Below are 12,858 nucleotides of genomic sequence, written 5' to 3' on the forward strand. Positions count from 1 at the left end.
GTATAGGTCTTTTGTTTCTTTAGGTAGATATACTCCTAAGTATTTTATTCTTTTTGTTGCAATGGTGAATGGTATTGTTTCCTTAATTTCTCTTTCTGTTTTCTCATTGTTAGTGTATAGGAATGCAAGGGATTTCTGTGTGTTAATTTTATATCCTGCAACTTTACTATATTCATTGATTAGCTCTAGTAATTTTCTGGTGGAGTCTTTAGGGTTTTCTATGTAGAGGATCATGTCATCTGCAAACAGCGAGAGTTTCACTTCTTCTTTTCCTATCTGGATTCCTTTTACTTCTTTTTCTGCTCTGATTGCTGTGGCCAAAACTTCCAAAACTATGTTGAATAGTAGTGGTGAGAGTGGGCACCCTTGTCTTGTTCCTGATTTTAGGGGAAATGCTTTCAATTTTTCACCATTGCGGGTAATGCTTGCTGTGGGTTTGTCATATATAGCTTTTATTATGTTGAGGTATGTTCCTTCTATGCCTGCTTTCTGGAGAGTTTTAATCATAAATGGGTGTTGAATTTTGTCAAAGGCTTTCTCTGCATCTATTGAGATAATCATATGGTTTTTATCTTTCAATTTGTTAATGTGGTATATTACATTGATTGATTTGCGGATATTAAAGAATCCTTGCATTTCTGGGATAAAGCCCACTTGGTCATGGTGTATGATTTTTTAAATATGTTGTTGGATTCTGTTTGCTAGAATTTTGTTAAGGATTTTTGCATCTATGTTCATCAGTGATATTGGCCTGTAGTTTTCTTTTTTTGTGGCATCTTTGTCTGGTTTTGGAATTAGGGTGATGGTGGCCTCATAGAATGAGTTTGGAAGTTTACCTTCTTCCGCAATTTTCTGGAAGAGTTTGAGTAAGATAGGTGTTAGCTCTTCTCTAAATTTTTGGTAGAATTCAGCTGTGAAGCCCTCTGGTCCTGGGCTTTTGTTTGCTGGAATATTTCTGATTACAGTTTCGATTTCCTTGCTTGTGATGGGTCTGTTAAGATCTTCTATTTCTTCCTGGTTCAGTTTTGGAAAGTTATACTTTCTAAGAATTTGTCCGTTTCTTCCAAGTTGTCCATTTTATTGGCATAGAGCTGCTGGTAGTAGTCTCTTATGATCCTTTGTATTTCAGTGTTGTCTGCTGTGATCTCTCCATTTTCACTTCTAATTTTGTTAATTTGGTTTTTCTCCCTTTGTTTCTTAATGAGTCTTGCTAATGGTTTGTCAATTTCGTTTATTTTTTCAAAAAAGCAGCTTTTAGCTTTGTTGATTTTTGTTATGGTCTCTTTAGTTTCTTTTGCATTTATTTCGGCCCTAATTTTTAAGATTTCTTTCCTTCTACTAACCCTGGGGTTCTTCATTTCTTCCTTCTCTAGTTGCTTTAGGTGTAGAGTTAGGTTATTTATTTGACTTTTTTCTTGTTTCTTGAGGTAAGCCTATAATGCTATGAACCTTCCCCTTAGCACTGCTTTTACAGTGTCCCATAGGTTTTGGGTTGTTGTGCTTTCATTTTCATTCATTTCTATGCATATTTTGATTTCTTTTTTTATTTCGTCTATGATTTGTTGGTCATTCAGAAGCGTGTTATTTAGCCTCCATATGTTTGAATTTTTTTCCTGTAATTGAGATCTAATCTTACTGCACTGTGGTCAGAAAAGATGACTGGAATGATTTCAATTTTTTTTAATTTACCAAGACTAGATTTATGGCCCAGTATGTGATCTATTCTGGAGAAGGTTCCGTGTGCACTTGAGAAAAAGGTGAAGTTGATTGTTTTGGGGTGAAATGTCCTATAGATATCAATTAGGTCTAGCTGGTCCATTGTGTCATTTAAAGTTTGTGTTTCCTTGTTAATTTTCTGTTTAGTTGATCTATCCATAGTTGTGAGTGGGGTATTAAAGTCTCCCACTATTATTGTGTTACTATTAATTTCCTCTTTCATACTCGTTAGCATTTGCCTTACATATTGAGTGCTCCTATGTTGGGTGCATATATATTTATAATTGTTATGTCTTCTTCTTGGATTGATCCTTTGATCATTATGTAGTGTCCTTCTTTGTCTCTTTTCACAGCCTTTATTTGAAAGTCTATTTTATCTGATATGAGTATTGCGACTCCTGCTTTCTTTTCGTCTCTGCTTGCGTGAAATATTTTTTTCCAGCCCTTCACTTTTATTTTTTAATGTTTATTTTTAATTTTTTTTTCAGCCCTTCACTTTTAGTCTGTATGTGTCTCTTGTTCCGAGATGGGTCTCTTGTAGACAGCATATATAGGGGTCTTGTTTTTGTATCCATTCAGCCAGTCTTTGTCTTTTGGTTGGGGCATTCAATCCATTTACATTTAAGGTAATTATTGATAGGTATGGTCCCATTGCCACTTACTTTGTTGTTTTGGGTTCACGTTTATACAACCTTTCTGTGTTTCCTGTCTAGAGAAGATCCTTTAGCATTTGTTGAAGAGCTGGTTTGGTGGTGCTGAATTCTCTCAGCTTTTGCTTGTCTGTAAAGCTTTTGAATTCTCCTTCATATCTGAATGAGATCCTTGCTGGGTACAATAATCTAGGTTGTAGGTTATTCTCTTTCATTACTTTAAGTATGTCCTGCCATTCCCTTCTGGCGTGGAGGGTTTCTATTGATAGATCAGCTGTTATCCTTATGGGAATCCCTTTGTGTGTTATTTGTTGTTTCTCCCTTGTTGCTTTTAATATTTGTTCTTTGTGTTTGATCTTTGTTAATTTGATTAATATGTGTCTTGGGTTGTTTTGCCTTGGGTTTATCCTGTTTGGGACTCCCTGGGCTTCTTGGACTTGGGTGGCTATTTCCTTCCCCATTTTAGGGAAGTTTTCAGCTATTATCTCCTCGAGTATTTTCTCATGGCCTTTCTTTTTGTCTTCTTCTTCTGGGACTCCTATGATTTGAATGTTGAGGTATTTCACATTGTCCCAGAGGTCCCTGAGGTTGTCCTCATTTCTTTTGATTCTTTTTTCTTTTTTCCTCTCTGCTTCATTTATTTCCACCATTTTATCTTCTACCTCACTTATCCTATCTTCTGTCTCCGTTATTCTACTCTTGGTTCCCTCCAGAGTGTTTTTGATCTTATTTATTGCATTATTCATTTTTAATTGATTCTTTTTTATTTCTTCTAGGTCTTTATTAAACATTTCTTGCATCTTCTCAATCTTTGTCTCCAGGCTATTTATCTGTAACTCCATTTTGTTTTCAAGATTTTGGATCATTTTTATTATCATTATTCTAAATTCTTTTTCAGGTAGATTCCCTATCTCCTCCTCTGTTGTTTGACTTGGTGGGCATTTTTCATGTTCCTTTACCTGTTGGGTATTTCTCTGCCTTTTCATCTTGTTTAGATTGATGTGTTTGGAGTGGGCTTTCTGTATTCTGGAGGTCTGTGGTTCCTTTTTATTGTGGAGGTTTCACCCAGTGGGTGGGGTTGGACGATTGGCTTGTCAAGGTTTCCTGGTTAGGGAAGCTTGTGTCGGTGTTCTGGTGCATGGAACTGGATTTCTTCTCTCTAGAGTGCAATGGAGTGCCCAGTAATGAGTTTTGAGATGGGTCTATGTGTTAGGCGTGACTTTGGGCAGCCTGTAAGGTGACGCTCAGGGCTATATTCCTGCGTTGCTGGAGAATTTGTGTGGTATTACTTGCTCTGAAACTTACTGGCTCTTTGGTGGTGGTTGGTTTCAGTGTTAAGTATGGAGGCTTTTGGATGGTCTCTTATTACTTAATGTTCTGTGTAGTCAGGAGTTTTCTGGTGTTCTCAGGTTTTGGGCTTAAGTCTCCTGCCTCTGGATTTCCATTTTATTCTTCCAGTAGTCTCACGACTTCTCCAACTATACAGCACTGATAATAAAACTTCTAGGTTAATGGCGAAAAGATTCTCTGCTGTGAGGGACACCCAGAGAGGTTCACAGAGTTACATAAAGAAGAGGAGAGGGAGGAGGGAGATAGAGATGAGCAGGAGGAGAAAAAGGGGGACTCTAGAGGAGAGAGACAGATCTGTGCAGTTGTCTGTTCCCAGAGTGTTCTCCGTAGCCCAGACACCCACAAAGATTCACAGAATTGGATTGGGAAGAGAAGGGGAAAGGAGGAAATAGAGGTGTTCTGAGGTAGAAAACGGAGAGTCAAAAGTGGGAGAGAGTAATCAACACACTCCTAAGTAAAAATGGGAACTGAATATTGGATTCTTAAATGTCCAAAATTTATATCACATGCTGAAAAACAAAGATTAAAAATCTAGAGTAGAGGTTAGACTCTTAAAAATACAATATTAAAAACAAAAACACAAAAAATTTTAGAAATATATATGAAGTTCGGTTTAAAAATAGGGCTTCTCTTTTTTTTTTTTTGCAAGGTTATAGTGAAATGAAAATGAAGGAGTAGTAGAGGAGTAATAGAGGACTTTAAAAGAAAATAAGAGAAAAAAAAAACAAGAAAAAAATTTTTCCTAATTAAAAAAATCATAAAAATATATGAAAATGAAAGTTAAGGAGTAATGGGGGAGTAATAGGGAATTTTAAAAGAAAATAAAAGGGAAAAAATAAAAAAGAAAAGAAAAGAAAAATTTTAATTAAAAAAAAATAAAAGGTAAAAATATATCTGGGAATTTCTCTGGAGCTGTTGCGGTCAGTGGGTTCGGTTCAGTTTCAGCTCCTCGTTCCAGCTTACACTTCTCGATAGCTATAGGCCCCTTCTGGTGTAGTCGGTGTTACCTACAGGGATTTTAATCTGTTGTACCGGTCCCTTCTGAAGCGGTTCCCTTTGTTTATTTGGCTTCTGTTTGCCGGTCTCTTCAGTGTCTAATTTCCGCCCTGACACAGGCGGGCGGAGGTGGTCTCTTGTTCAGGTTCACTAGTTCCGTGGCGCTGCTGGGGGCGGGGGGGCGCTGTTTTCCCCGTCTACGCTACTCAGGCTCCTGGCTGCTCTATATGGAGCGTGCCGTGTGTTGCATGCGGTTCCTGTCCTCGGGTTTTCCACAATAGCGCCAACTCGGTTGCGCCTGCATTTTGTGCCTTCCCCGGCCTGAGCAGCTCAGGCAGCCAGGAGCTTGACGGGCGCACTCTCCCCAGGTGCGGTGCGCCTTCTCCCCTCCGCGGCCCCAGCCTCAGTGTCCGCCCGCACCGGTCGCTGGTCGGGTGCGTGCACCCTGTGTTTAGCCGCGACCCTCCCGGCAGATGTCGACCATCCAGAATCTCAGGAAGTCTTTGGTTAGAAACTGGAGGCCCGTTTGCAGTGTGGTAGGGGATGCCATCTTTGGGGCTGAGTTTGCCCCTTTCCCCTCCCTCCTGCTTCCTGCCTCCGGTGGGGCTGGGCCCGGCCGCAGCCGGCTAGCTCTTCCCTGGACTTGCTCAGTCCCTTTGTTCTGCGAACAGCCGGCAGTGTGTTCCGGCCCGGTTAATTTTCTCTCTTTTGCTGTCACACAGTTTAAGATGGAATCTCACAAAAGCTCCCTCCGATTGCCCTCAGGGCACCCAGGCCCGGTCCTTACCCTAAGCAATGCCGCCCCCTCCTCTCCGTTCCGCCCCCACTTGCTGGCGGCGGATGCGGGCGTCTGGGGTATTTTTCTGCTGGGAGTTGCTTTTAGGCACTTAATCTGTGGGTTTTATTTATTTTTTTCCTCCCAGTTAGATTGGGTTGCCCTCCGAGATTCAAAAACTTCCCCCCGACCCGCCAGTGCGAGGGTTTCCTGGTGTTTGGAAACTTCCTCTATTAAGACTCCCTTCCCGGACAGGTCTCCGTCCCTAGCTCTTTTGTCTCTCTTTTTATCTTTATATTTTGTCCTATCTCCTTTTGAAGACAATGGGCTGCTTTTCTGGGCGCCTGATGTCCTCAGCTAGCGATCAGAAGTTGTTTCGTGAAGTTTGCTCTGCGTTGAATTGTTCTTTCCATGAATTTGTAGGGGAGAAAGTGGTCTCCCCATCCTATTCCTCCGCCATCTTGACTCCTCCTAAATAATATCTTTTAACAAATCCTTTTTATGTTTCAACTATTCAGAGTGGATTCCATTATTTGTGATAAAGAACTCTGACTGATAAAATTGCTATATTTAGTAAATCGCATGTTCCATCAATTATAAGAGGCAAGTTATTTGAATTACTAAATGAATAATATGAATCACTAAAAAAAATAGAGGCTTGAAATAAAAAATAGAGGCTGTTACATGCCATTAATGGTAAGATACATTCTGATTTTAGAGTTGTTTAAATCAGAAAAAAAGTGTGCCTCTGGATCAATGAAATATGATATTAGCCAATGGAATTCTCCCCACCCCCACCCCATGAAATTGACAGATGGCTGATTTTAAAAGAATAGTTGTAAAAGAATAGTATCATCTGGGAGGAAAAATAAAACCATACCCAGTTCTTATAAATGCAGAGATATGTGATTGCTCAATTCCAGAAAAATCCCTAAGACACCACCAGAAAGTGTAGTGCTAATCAGTTCAGCGTCCCGTACAGAAACCCTCCCACAATGGTGGTCTCAGAGCACTGGATAAGGAATCTCATTTTTGTGGGCAAAGCCTGGAGCAGCCAGATTGGCTGATGGAAGAACTCCGTAGTCAAAGAAGTGAGTCAATCAATAGCTGCCAAGAGATTTTCTAGTTCCATCATTTTCATTGTTACTCATGGCCAAAATACATTCTATTATGGCCACTATATAATGGCCACTATATAATTAGTGGCCACTATACAATGCTTTCTTTCTACTCCATTTTACTCTCTATTTCTTCCATCTCTAACTATCAGGAGGCTTTTATGTGGGTGGGTGGGGAGGAGTGGTTTAAAGGGTACAAAGAACATTGGTCCTGTGATTTAACCTCCAGAAGCAACAGCTGGATGTGTCATTGAGCTGTCCTCCACTGAAAAGGAAGCTAATTTACTGGCATATATACAGTGGGATAGCTGGATGAAACAGGCGAGGGCATTTCTGGAACCATACATATAGGTAAACAATGTGTTTGTGCTGTGCAAACAATGAACTATAGTGAACAAATGCCATTCTGCTTTTTCAGAATCTCTCTTCTTCTGCTCTATTCATCCCAAAGTCCATACAGTTATGACTGTAGGGCCATGTTAAGCAATCTGTTCCTCATCCATTCCTTGGCCCCAGTTAATTGGTCCAAGCCTCTAACTAAGCTGAGCCAATCAAAGTGCTTCCTGAGTAACATGCAAACTGCAGCCAAAAAAACGAAGCCAGTGTCTTTTTGGATGCCTAGACAGTATGATTTTAAGCTTTGGGGTTGTCTGAAGTTTTGTTTTTCAGCACATGGACCAGAAGAGCATTGGAAGTCAGTCTTGGGGTGGGGATGACAATACTCAGGGAAGGCAGGAGATGGAAATGAAGGAGACAGAAAATAAGAGAGATGAAAAGTGGAGAGAGAAGCTAATGGCTTTTGTACCTATTAGTTTCAGTTGTTCTTGAGGCATCCTTGTCTTTAGGTTTCAGGTATCTGATTATAAATGTATCTTTTTGTTTATACCAGTTCCTATTTTTCCTGGATGAGTTCTTTCACTCTCTTCGACTGCTACTCCTGTGCTAAAACTCACAAAATGCTATCTTCAACCTGGACCTCTCTCCTGCACCTCAGACCTGTTTATCCAACCATCTAGTGAACATCTCAACTTGGATGTCCAATTGGCACCTGAAACTCAACATACCCAAAACAGAACTCATCACCTCCCCACCTCAAACCCCTGTTGAAACTTACTCCTTTTCCTGTGTTCTCTATCTTAGCAAATAGCATCATGGTACCACTATCACTGGGCTTCCCTGGCGGCTCAGCGGTAAAGAATATGGAACCCAGGAAACCCGGGTTCCATCCCAGGGTGGGGAAGATCTCCTGGAGGAGAACATGGCAACCCACTCCAGTACTCTTGCCTGGAGAATCCCATGGACTGAGGAGCCTGGTGGACTTCAGTCCATAGGTCTCAAAGAGTCAGACACAACTGAAGCATCTGAACATGCACACATGCATCCCTATCACCAGCCTGGGGGTTATCCCAGACTTTTCCTCCCTCTTACTCCTCATATCCAATAGGTTTAGGGCTCTAAGTCCTGCCAATTTTAACTTAGAGAATTGTATTCTCAATGCTTTCTTGATCTCTCCATTCCTATTTCCCTACGTCATTTCAATCCTTTGCCTCGCTCTCAAATGTCTTCTATCCCTTCTTGTACCCAGCAGCCCAAATCATCCTTCTAATTTCTGAATATGATCACATTTACTCCTCTGTTCAAAATTTCTTCAGTGGCTCCCCACTGTCTTCTGGATAAAATCTAAACTCCTGCAGCTGGGTCACAAATTCACTCATATTACACTCAGATGTGCAATATTATTAGTCTTCTCTCTTTCCTAGAACTGATTTGATCTTGTTCACAGTGCCCCCACCCTGCTGGGTAATAGGAGCAGGGGAAACTAAAATTAATCCACTCTGGTAAATTCAGTCGGGTCTGAAAATTTATTTTAGACAGGTCTAAGTAACTCAGTAGGTTTGGATGACTCAGCCTTTCAGGTTGTTTTACCCTTCCCTGTCTCATTTTCAAGACAAGACTTGGATTTATAGAGATGTCATTGACGGAAGGGGGTCCCTTACCCTGGTCCCTGGGGTTGTGTCACTTGGCATTTGCTGAGATGTGGCATTTGCTGAGATGTGTCTGGTATAAACACCATCCTCAGAGGAAGCTATTACAGATGAGGAAGCTGAGGCTAAACTATTTTACATATGAGGAAGCCAAGGCTAAAAGAGGTTGAGTAACTTGCCCAAGGTCACAAAGTTAGTTAAGTGGCAGAACCAGAAATCAACACCACCCTGATTCTGATTGGCACTTGGATTTGCATCCAGAAGTCCAGAGATAAGTTAACATTGGATTTGGGAGCACTGAGAAGACTTCACGGTATAGAGCCGTGCTTACCCATGGCAGAGTATGTCTAGTGGAATGAGAAAAGGGTCCATTCTGAACAATGAGGAATCACTGGCATATAAAGTAGGGTAGGAAGCCCTACCTGATGGCTCCTGCCCAAGCAGACCTTTCTGTTAGAAGAGCTTCTAGATGGAGGAGTCAGGAGCTTCTGGGACAGACAGTCATGCCTGATTCTATTCCAGCCAGAGCTAAGCCATCCCTGAAAATACCCCATTCCTCTCTGTCCTAGGCTCCCCCATAGAAGGTCAGAGTACGAAGCCTGACCAATACTGGGTGGGAATTCAACATGTGTCAAAACAACTTATGTTGTCAGAGCTGCTCACACCTCCTGAGGTCATGGAATGTGGAACCAACCACAGACCCTCTGAAGTGGGGATGCAGGGTTCACATTCAGGTGAGAGTGGACGTGCGGGGTACAAGGGACTTCCACACCAGGAGGTTCGGTCTCCTCCCGGATGTGGTATCCCAGTGCCTTCCTGCAGATGAAAGGGACAGAGACCTCTCGCAGATATGAAGGGGTGGTCCCCTCAAGTAGAGGGATACAGAGCCTTTGGCCTTTCTCAGCTTTTGGGTGTGCAGATCTTCCTGGTGAGGTAGGTGCAAGAAATCCCCGCAGATAGGCGGGTCCCGCTCCTGTCCCCCTGCCCCGGGGGAGGGATCCGGACTGAATAGCCCCTTCAGCCCTCTTCCCGCCCCCGCCCCCGCCCGCACAAGGGGCGGGCCAGTCTGCTCCAGGGCACAACCAATGGCAAGGGAGCCTGGCACGGGCAGCCAATTAAATAGCGGCAGCGGCGAGGGATGGCTCCTCCTCCGGCAAGCCGCCGGCCGCGGCCTCCCAGGAGGCGGGGCTCCTTCGCTGTTTTTGCGGCCGGCGGAGCCTGGCCGAGCCTAGCCGAGAGACCAGTCGAGCCCAGCCGAACGCAGCCGAACGCAGCCGAGCCTAGACGAACCCCGCGCCCAGACCGCCGCCGCCGCCCGAGCGCCGCCGTGCGAGCAGGCGAGCGGCCGCGGCCGCGGAGGAGGCGCCGCCCCAGGGGGAGGAGGTGGCCGCTCGCCGCAGACCGCCCGCGGCAGAGGCCGCCCCGGTCGCGCCGCGGCGGGAGCGGCCGGCGGAGGCTGCGCTGCTGAGGGGGAGGGTCGGGGGAGGGGACGTCACCCCTGCCCGCCTCCCGCTGCCCCCCGCCCGCAGGCTCCCGAGCATCATTCGGCGCCCAGCATCCCGCTAGCCCGGATCCTCCCGCGGGCGCGCACCGGGCTTAACTCAGGTAAGAGGGGCCCACCCACCACGGGCATGGGGGTTGAGAACCAGAGACGGAGATAAAGAGGCTTAAGACTCGGAGACACAGCCGGGGAGAAAGAGAGTCAGACACAAAGACAGACACGCGAGAGACGCTCTGAGAACTACAGAGACCTCACAGAGAGGGGAGAGAGACACGTCCACGGGGACAGATGGACACGCAGCGGGGAGAAAGAGAGACGAGAGACACAGCAGACCTAGGCATACAGAGACCGATCCAGAGATAGACAAAGAAAGAGACTAGGAGAGAAAGGAGACACGAGAGACGCTCAGGACTCAGAGATGGGGACACAGAAGAGAGACAGGTATACAGAGAGCTACAGATGGGTATACACCGGAGCTGGGTATACAGAGGCCGAGGCGCACATCCAGGCACGAACCGAGGGACAGAGTAAGAGCCAGACACAGAGACGCACGCACCTGACCTGGCGAAACAGCCTCTCCGACAGGCGCACCTAGGTACACAGTTTTGGGTACACAGACCCACACACGCCTGCCAGGCCTCCACAAAGTTCCCTCTGTGTGAGCTGGCGCCTCTGGAGGTCTCCTGGGCCGGCTGGCTGAAGTCCTGAGAGCAGGGAGGTGCCCAGGCCACACCAAAGCTGGTCACAGTGCCCATCCTTCAAGGCCTTGAGCTTCCTCAAGCCCACCCACTCCTACAGTTCTTCTGAGGGCTGGACGTTCAGTGGACAGGTCCAGGCCATGCCCACTCCGGCTTCCCCACTGGGGCCACACCCCCATCCAGGTGCCCAGAGCCAGGTCCTGGCTCTGTGGGGTGTTTAGACCTGTTGGGAGCCCAGAGGTCTGGGAGGGGACTGTCTTCTCCACCCTCTCCCCCTCGGCCTCACCCTCCCCTTTCCTTCTCACCATACTTTGCCTCTGCTGTGTACCCCCACAGGCTCAGACATCTCCACTGCCCAGGGATCACTGAGTGTGTGGAAGGCCGGCTGTCCCGGCGCTCTGCTTCGGCATGGGTCCTGCCATTGAGGCAGCTTCTCAGCCTGTGCTCGTCTGAGGGTGCGCCCGTCATGGGGGCAGCCCTCTCCCAGGGGGCCCTCATCGCCATCATCTGCAACGGCCTCGTCGGGTTCTTGCTGCTGCTCCTCTGGGTCATCCTCTGCTGGGCCTGCCACTCGCGCTCTGCCAACATCGACTCCCTCTCCGAATCCAGTCCCAACTCCAGCCCTGGCCCCTGTCCTGAGAAGGCACCCCCGCCCCAGAAGTCCAGCCATGAAGGCAGCTACCTGCTGCAGCCCTGACGGCCCTTGGCCTAGCCCGGAGTCTGGGACTTAAGTCCACCCCACCTGGCACCTGGAATCGGGATCCCAGGGTCCAGCCGGCCTGGGGTCCAGAACTCAGAGTCCAGCCTGTGTGGAACTGGACCTAGCCGCCCAGTGTCTGGTTGGCCTGGCTCCAAGAGGGGCCCTGCTGGCCCTAGGTAGACAGGCCTGGGGCAGGGGTTCATGAGTTGGTGCTAGGGCCAGGGCCATCTGGACTCTCCTCCATCCCAGCGGTCGGGGGTGGGGTCCACCCTCCCCCTAGGCCAAGCGCCTCTCGGCCCTCAAGGTTGGGGAAGCAAACTAGAATCCATGGCAATAATGGGAGGGTGTCCAGGCTGGGCCCCTCCTCTGGTCCTCCTACTGTTTGCTGGATAATAAATGGATCTAAGGCTCTACGCTGAGATTCTCTCCTCTTCCTGGGGGCCCTGCTGTAGCAAAATTAAAGATGTGGGTGGACTTCCAGACAGGTTTATTTGTGCAAAGTAAGCGAGGGTAACAGGGGTTCAGGACCAAGTCCTGGGGTGAGGTGATGGGACCAGGGCCAGAGCAGGGGGCTGGGACCTGATCAGGGGTAGTGTCAGACACATACTGGGTACTAAGGCTGGGCTGGGGTACCAGGGTCAGGGGCTACAAGTACTAGGTTCAAGACATGGGCCAGGTTCAGAGGCCAGGCCCTCAGGTCTTGGTTTTCACTTCCCTCACCAGGTTCAGCAGTTTGTCCAATTTTGCGATCTCCACGGCTGGCCCCTTCTGTACTTCCTGGCCCTTCTTCTCCTGGGGAGAAGAGAAGTACACAGTAGGGAGGACTGGTGAGGGAGAGGCCACCTCTCGCCGCCTCCCAGCATCACCTCCTCAGCCCAGCTTACCCCAGCACTGCCGCGCCCTCTCCTCCCAGTTAGCTTCTGGACCCCTGCCTCCCTCTCCTTCCTGGTTAGCGTCCAGACCTCTGCCTCCCCCAACCTCTGCAGGATCCTTCCCCATCTCACGTTCGATGACCAGGGCCCAGCTAAGGCCTGGAAGAAACATCCAAGTCTTGTTTCTGAACCTCAGATGGACATGGAATCCTGATGGTGGGGGCAGCAGGAAGGGGGGCAAGCCAGGAAGAGCTATAGTCCCAGACCTCTACCGGTCGGGACCACCCTTCCTACAGGAAGGTCTCTGGCTGAGTCCTAACGAGGAGCTAAGGTGTGTGTGTTTGTGGAGGGAAAGTGTGGACAAAGCCACAGGTGCTCTTACCCAGTACTCCCAGCTCAGGCAGGGAGTGGGGTACCATTTGGGGCCAGGCCTGCTGTGTCAGTTATTCCCAGGTGGGGGAGGGTGTCAGGAGGGCAGATGGCACGTCCCATGTGGT

General features: G+C 47.1%; 2 protein-coding genes across 3 annotated transcripts in view; one reads left to right on the plus strand and one right to left on the minus strand.

Annotated features, from left to right (window-relative positions):
* Window positions 1–9,807: 9,807 nt before the first annotated feature.
* Window positions 9,808–11,908, plus strand: ENHO (energy homeostasis associated). The gene is made up of 2 exons (XM_020898319.2): window positions 9,808–10,195; window positions 11,126–11,908. The coding sequence occupies exon 2, from the start codon at window positions 11,256–11,258 to the stop codon at window positions 11,484–11,486; it is 231 nt and encodes a 76-aa protein (XP_020753978.1). The 5' UTR covers window positions 9,808–10,195; window positions 11,126–11,255; the 3' UTR covers window positions 11,487–11,908.
* A 51-nt stretch (window positions 11,909–11,959) lies between these two features.
* The window catches only part of DNAI1 (dynein axonemal intermediate chain 1), a 67,333-nt gene continuing 66,434 nt past the window's right edge, over window positions 11,960–12,858 (minus strand). For both annotated transcript variants that reach the window (XM_020898333.2, XM_020898332.2), the window contains exon 20: window positions 11,960–12,281. In XM_020898333.2, coding sequence (XP_020753992.2) covers window positions 12,215–12,281 — 67 coding nt within the window. In that variant the 3' untranslated portion in view covers window positions 11,960–12,214. The remainder of the gene's footprint in view (window positions 12,282–12,858) is intronic.

This window comes from Odocoileus virginianus, chromosome 31 (assembly GCF_023699985.2).
Source record: "Odocoileus virginianus isolate 20LAN1187 ecotype Illinois chromosome 31, Ovbor_1.2, whole genome shotgun sequence".
NCBI lineage: Eukaryota > Metazoa > Chordata > Mammalia > Artiodactyla > Cervidae > Odocoileus > Odocoileus virginianus.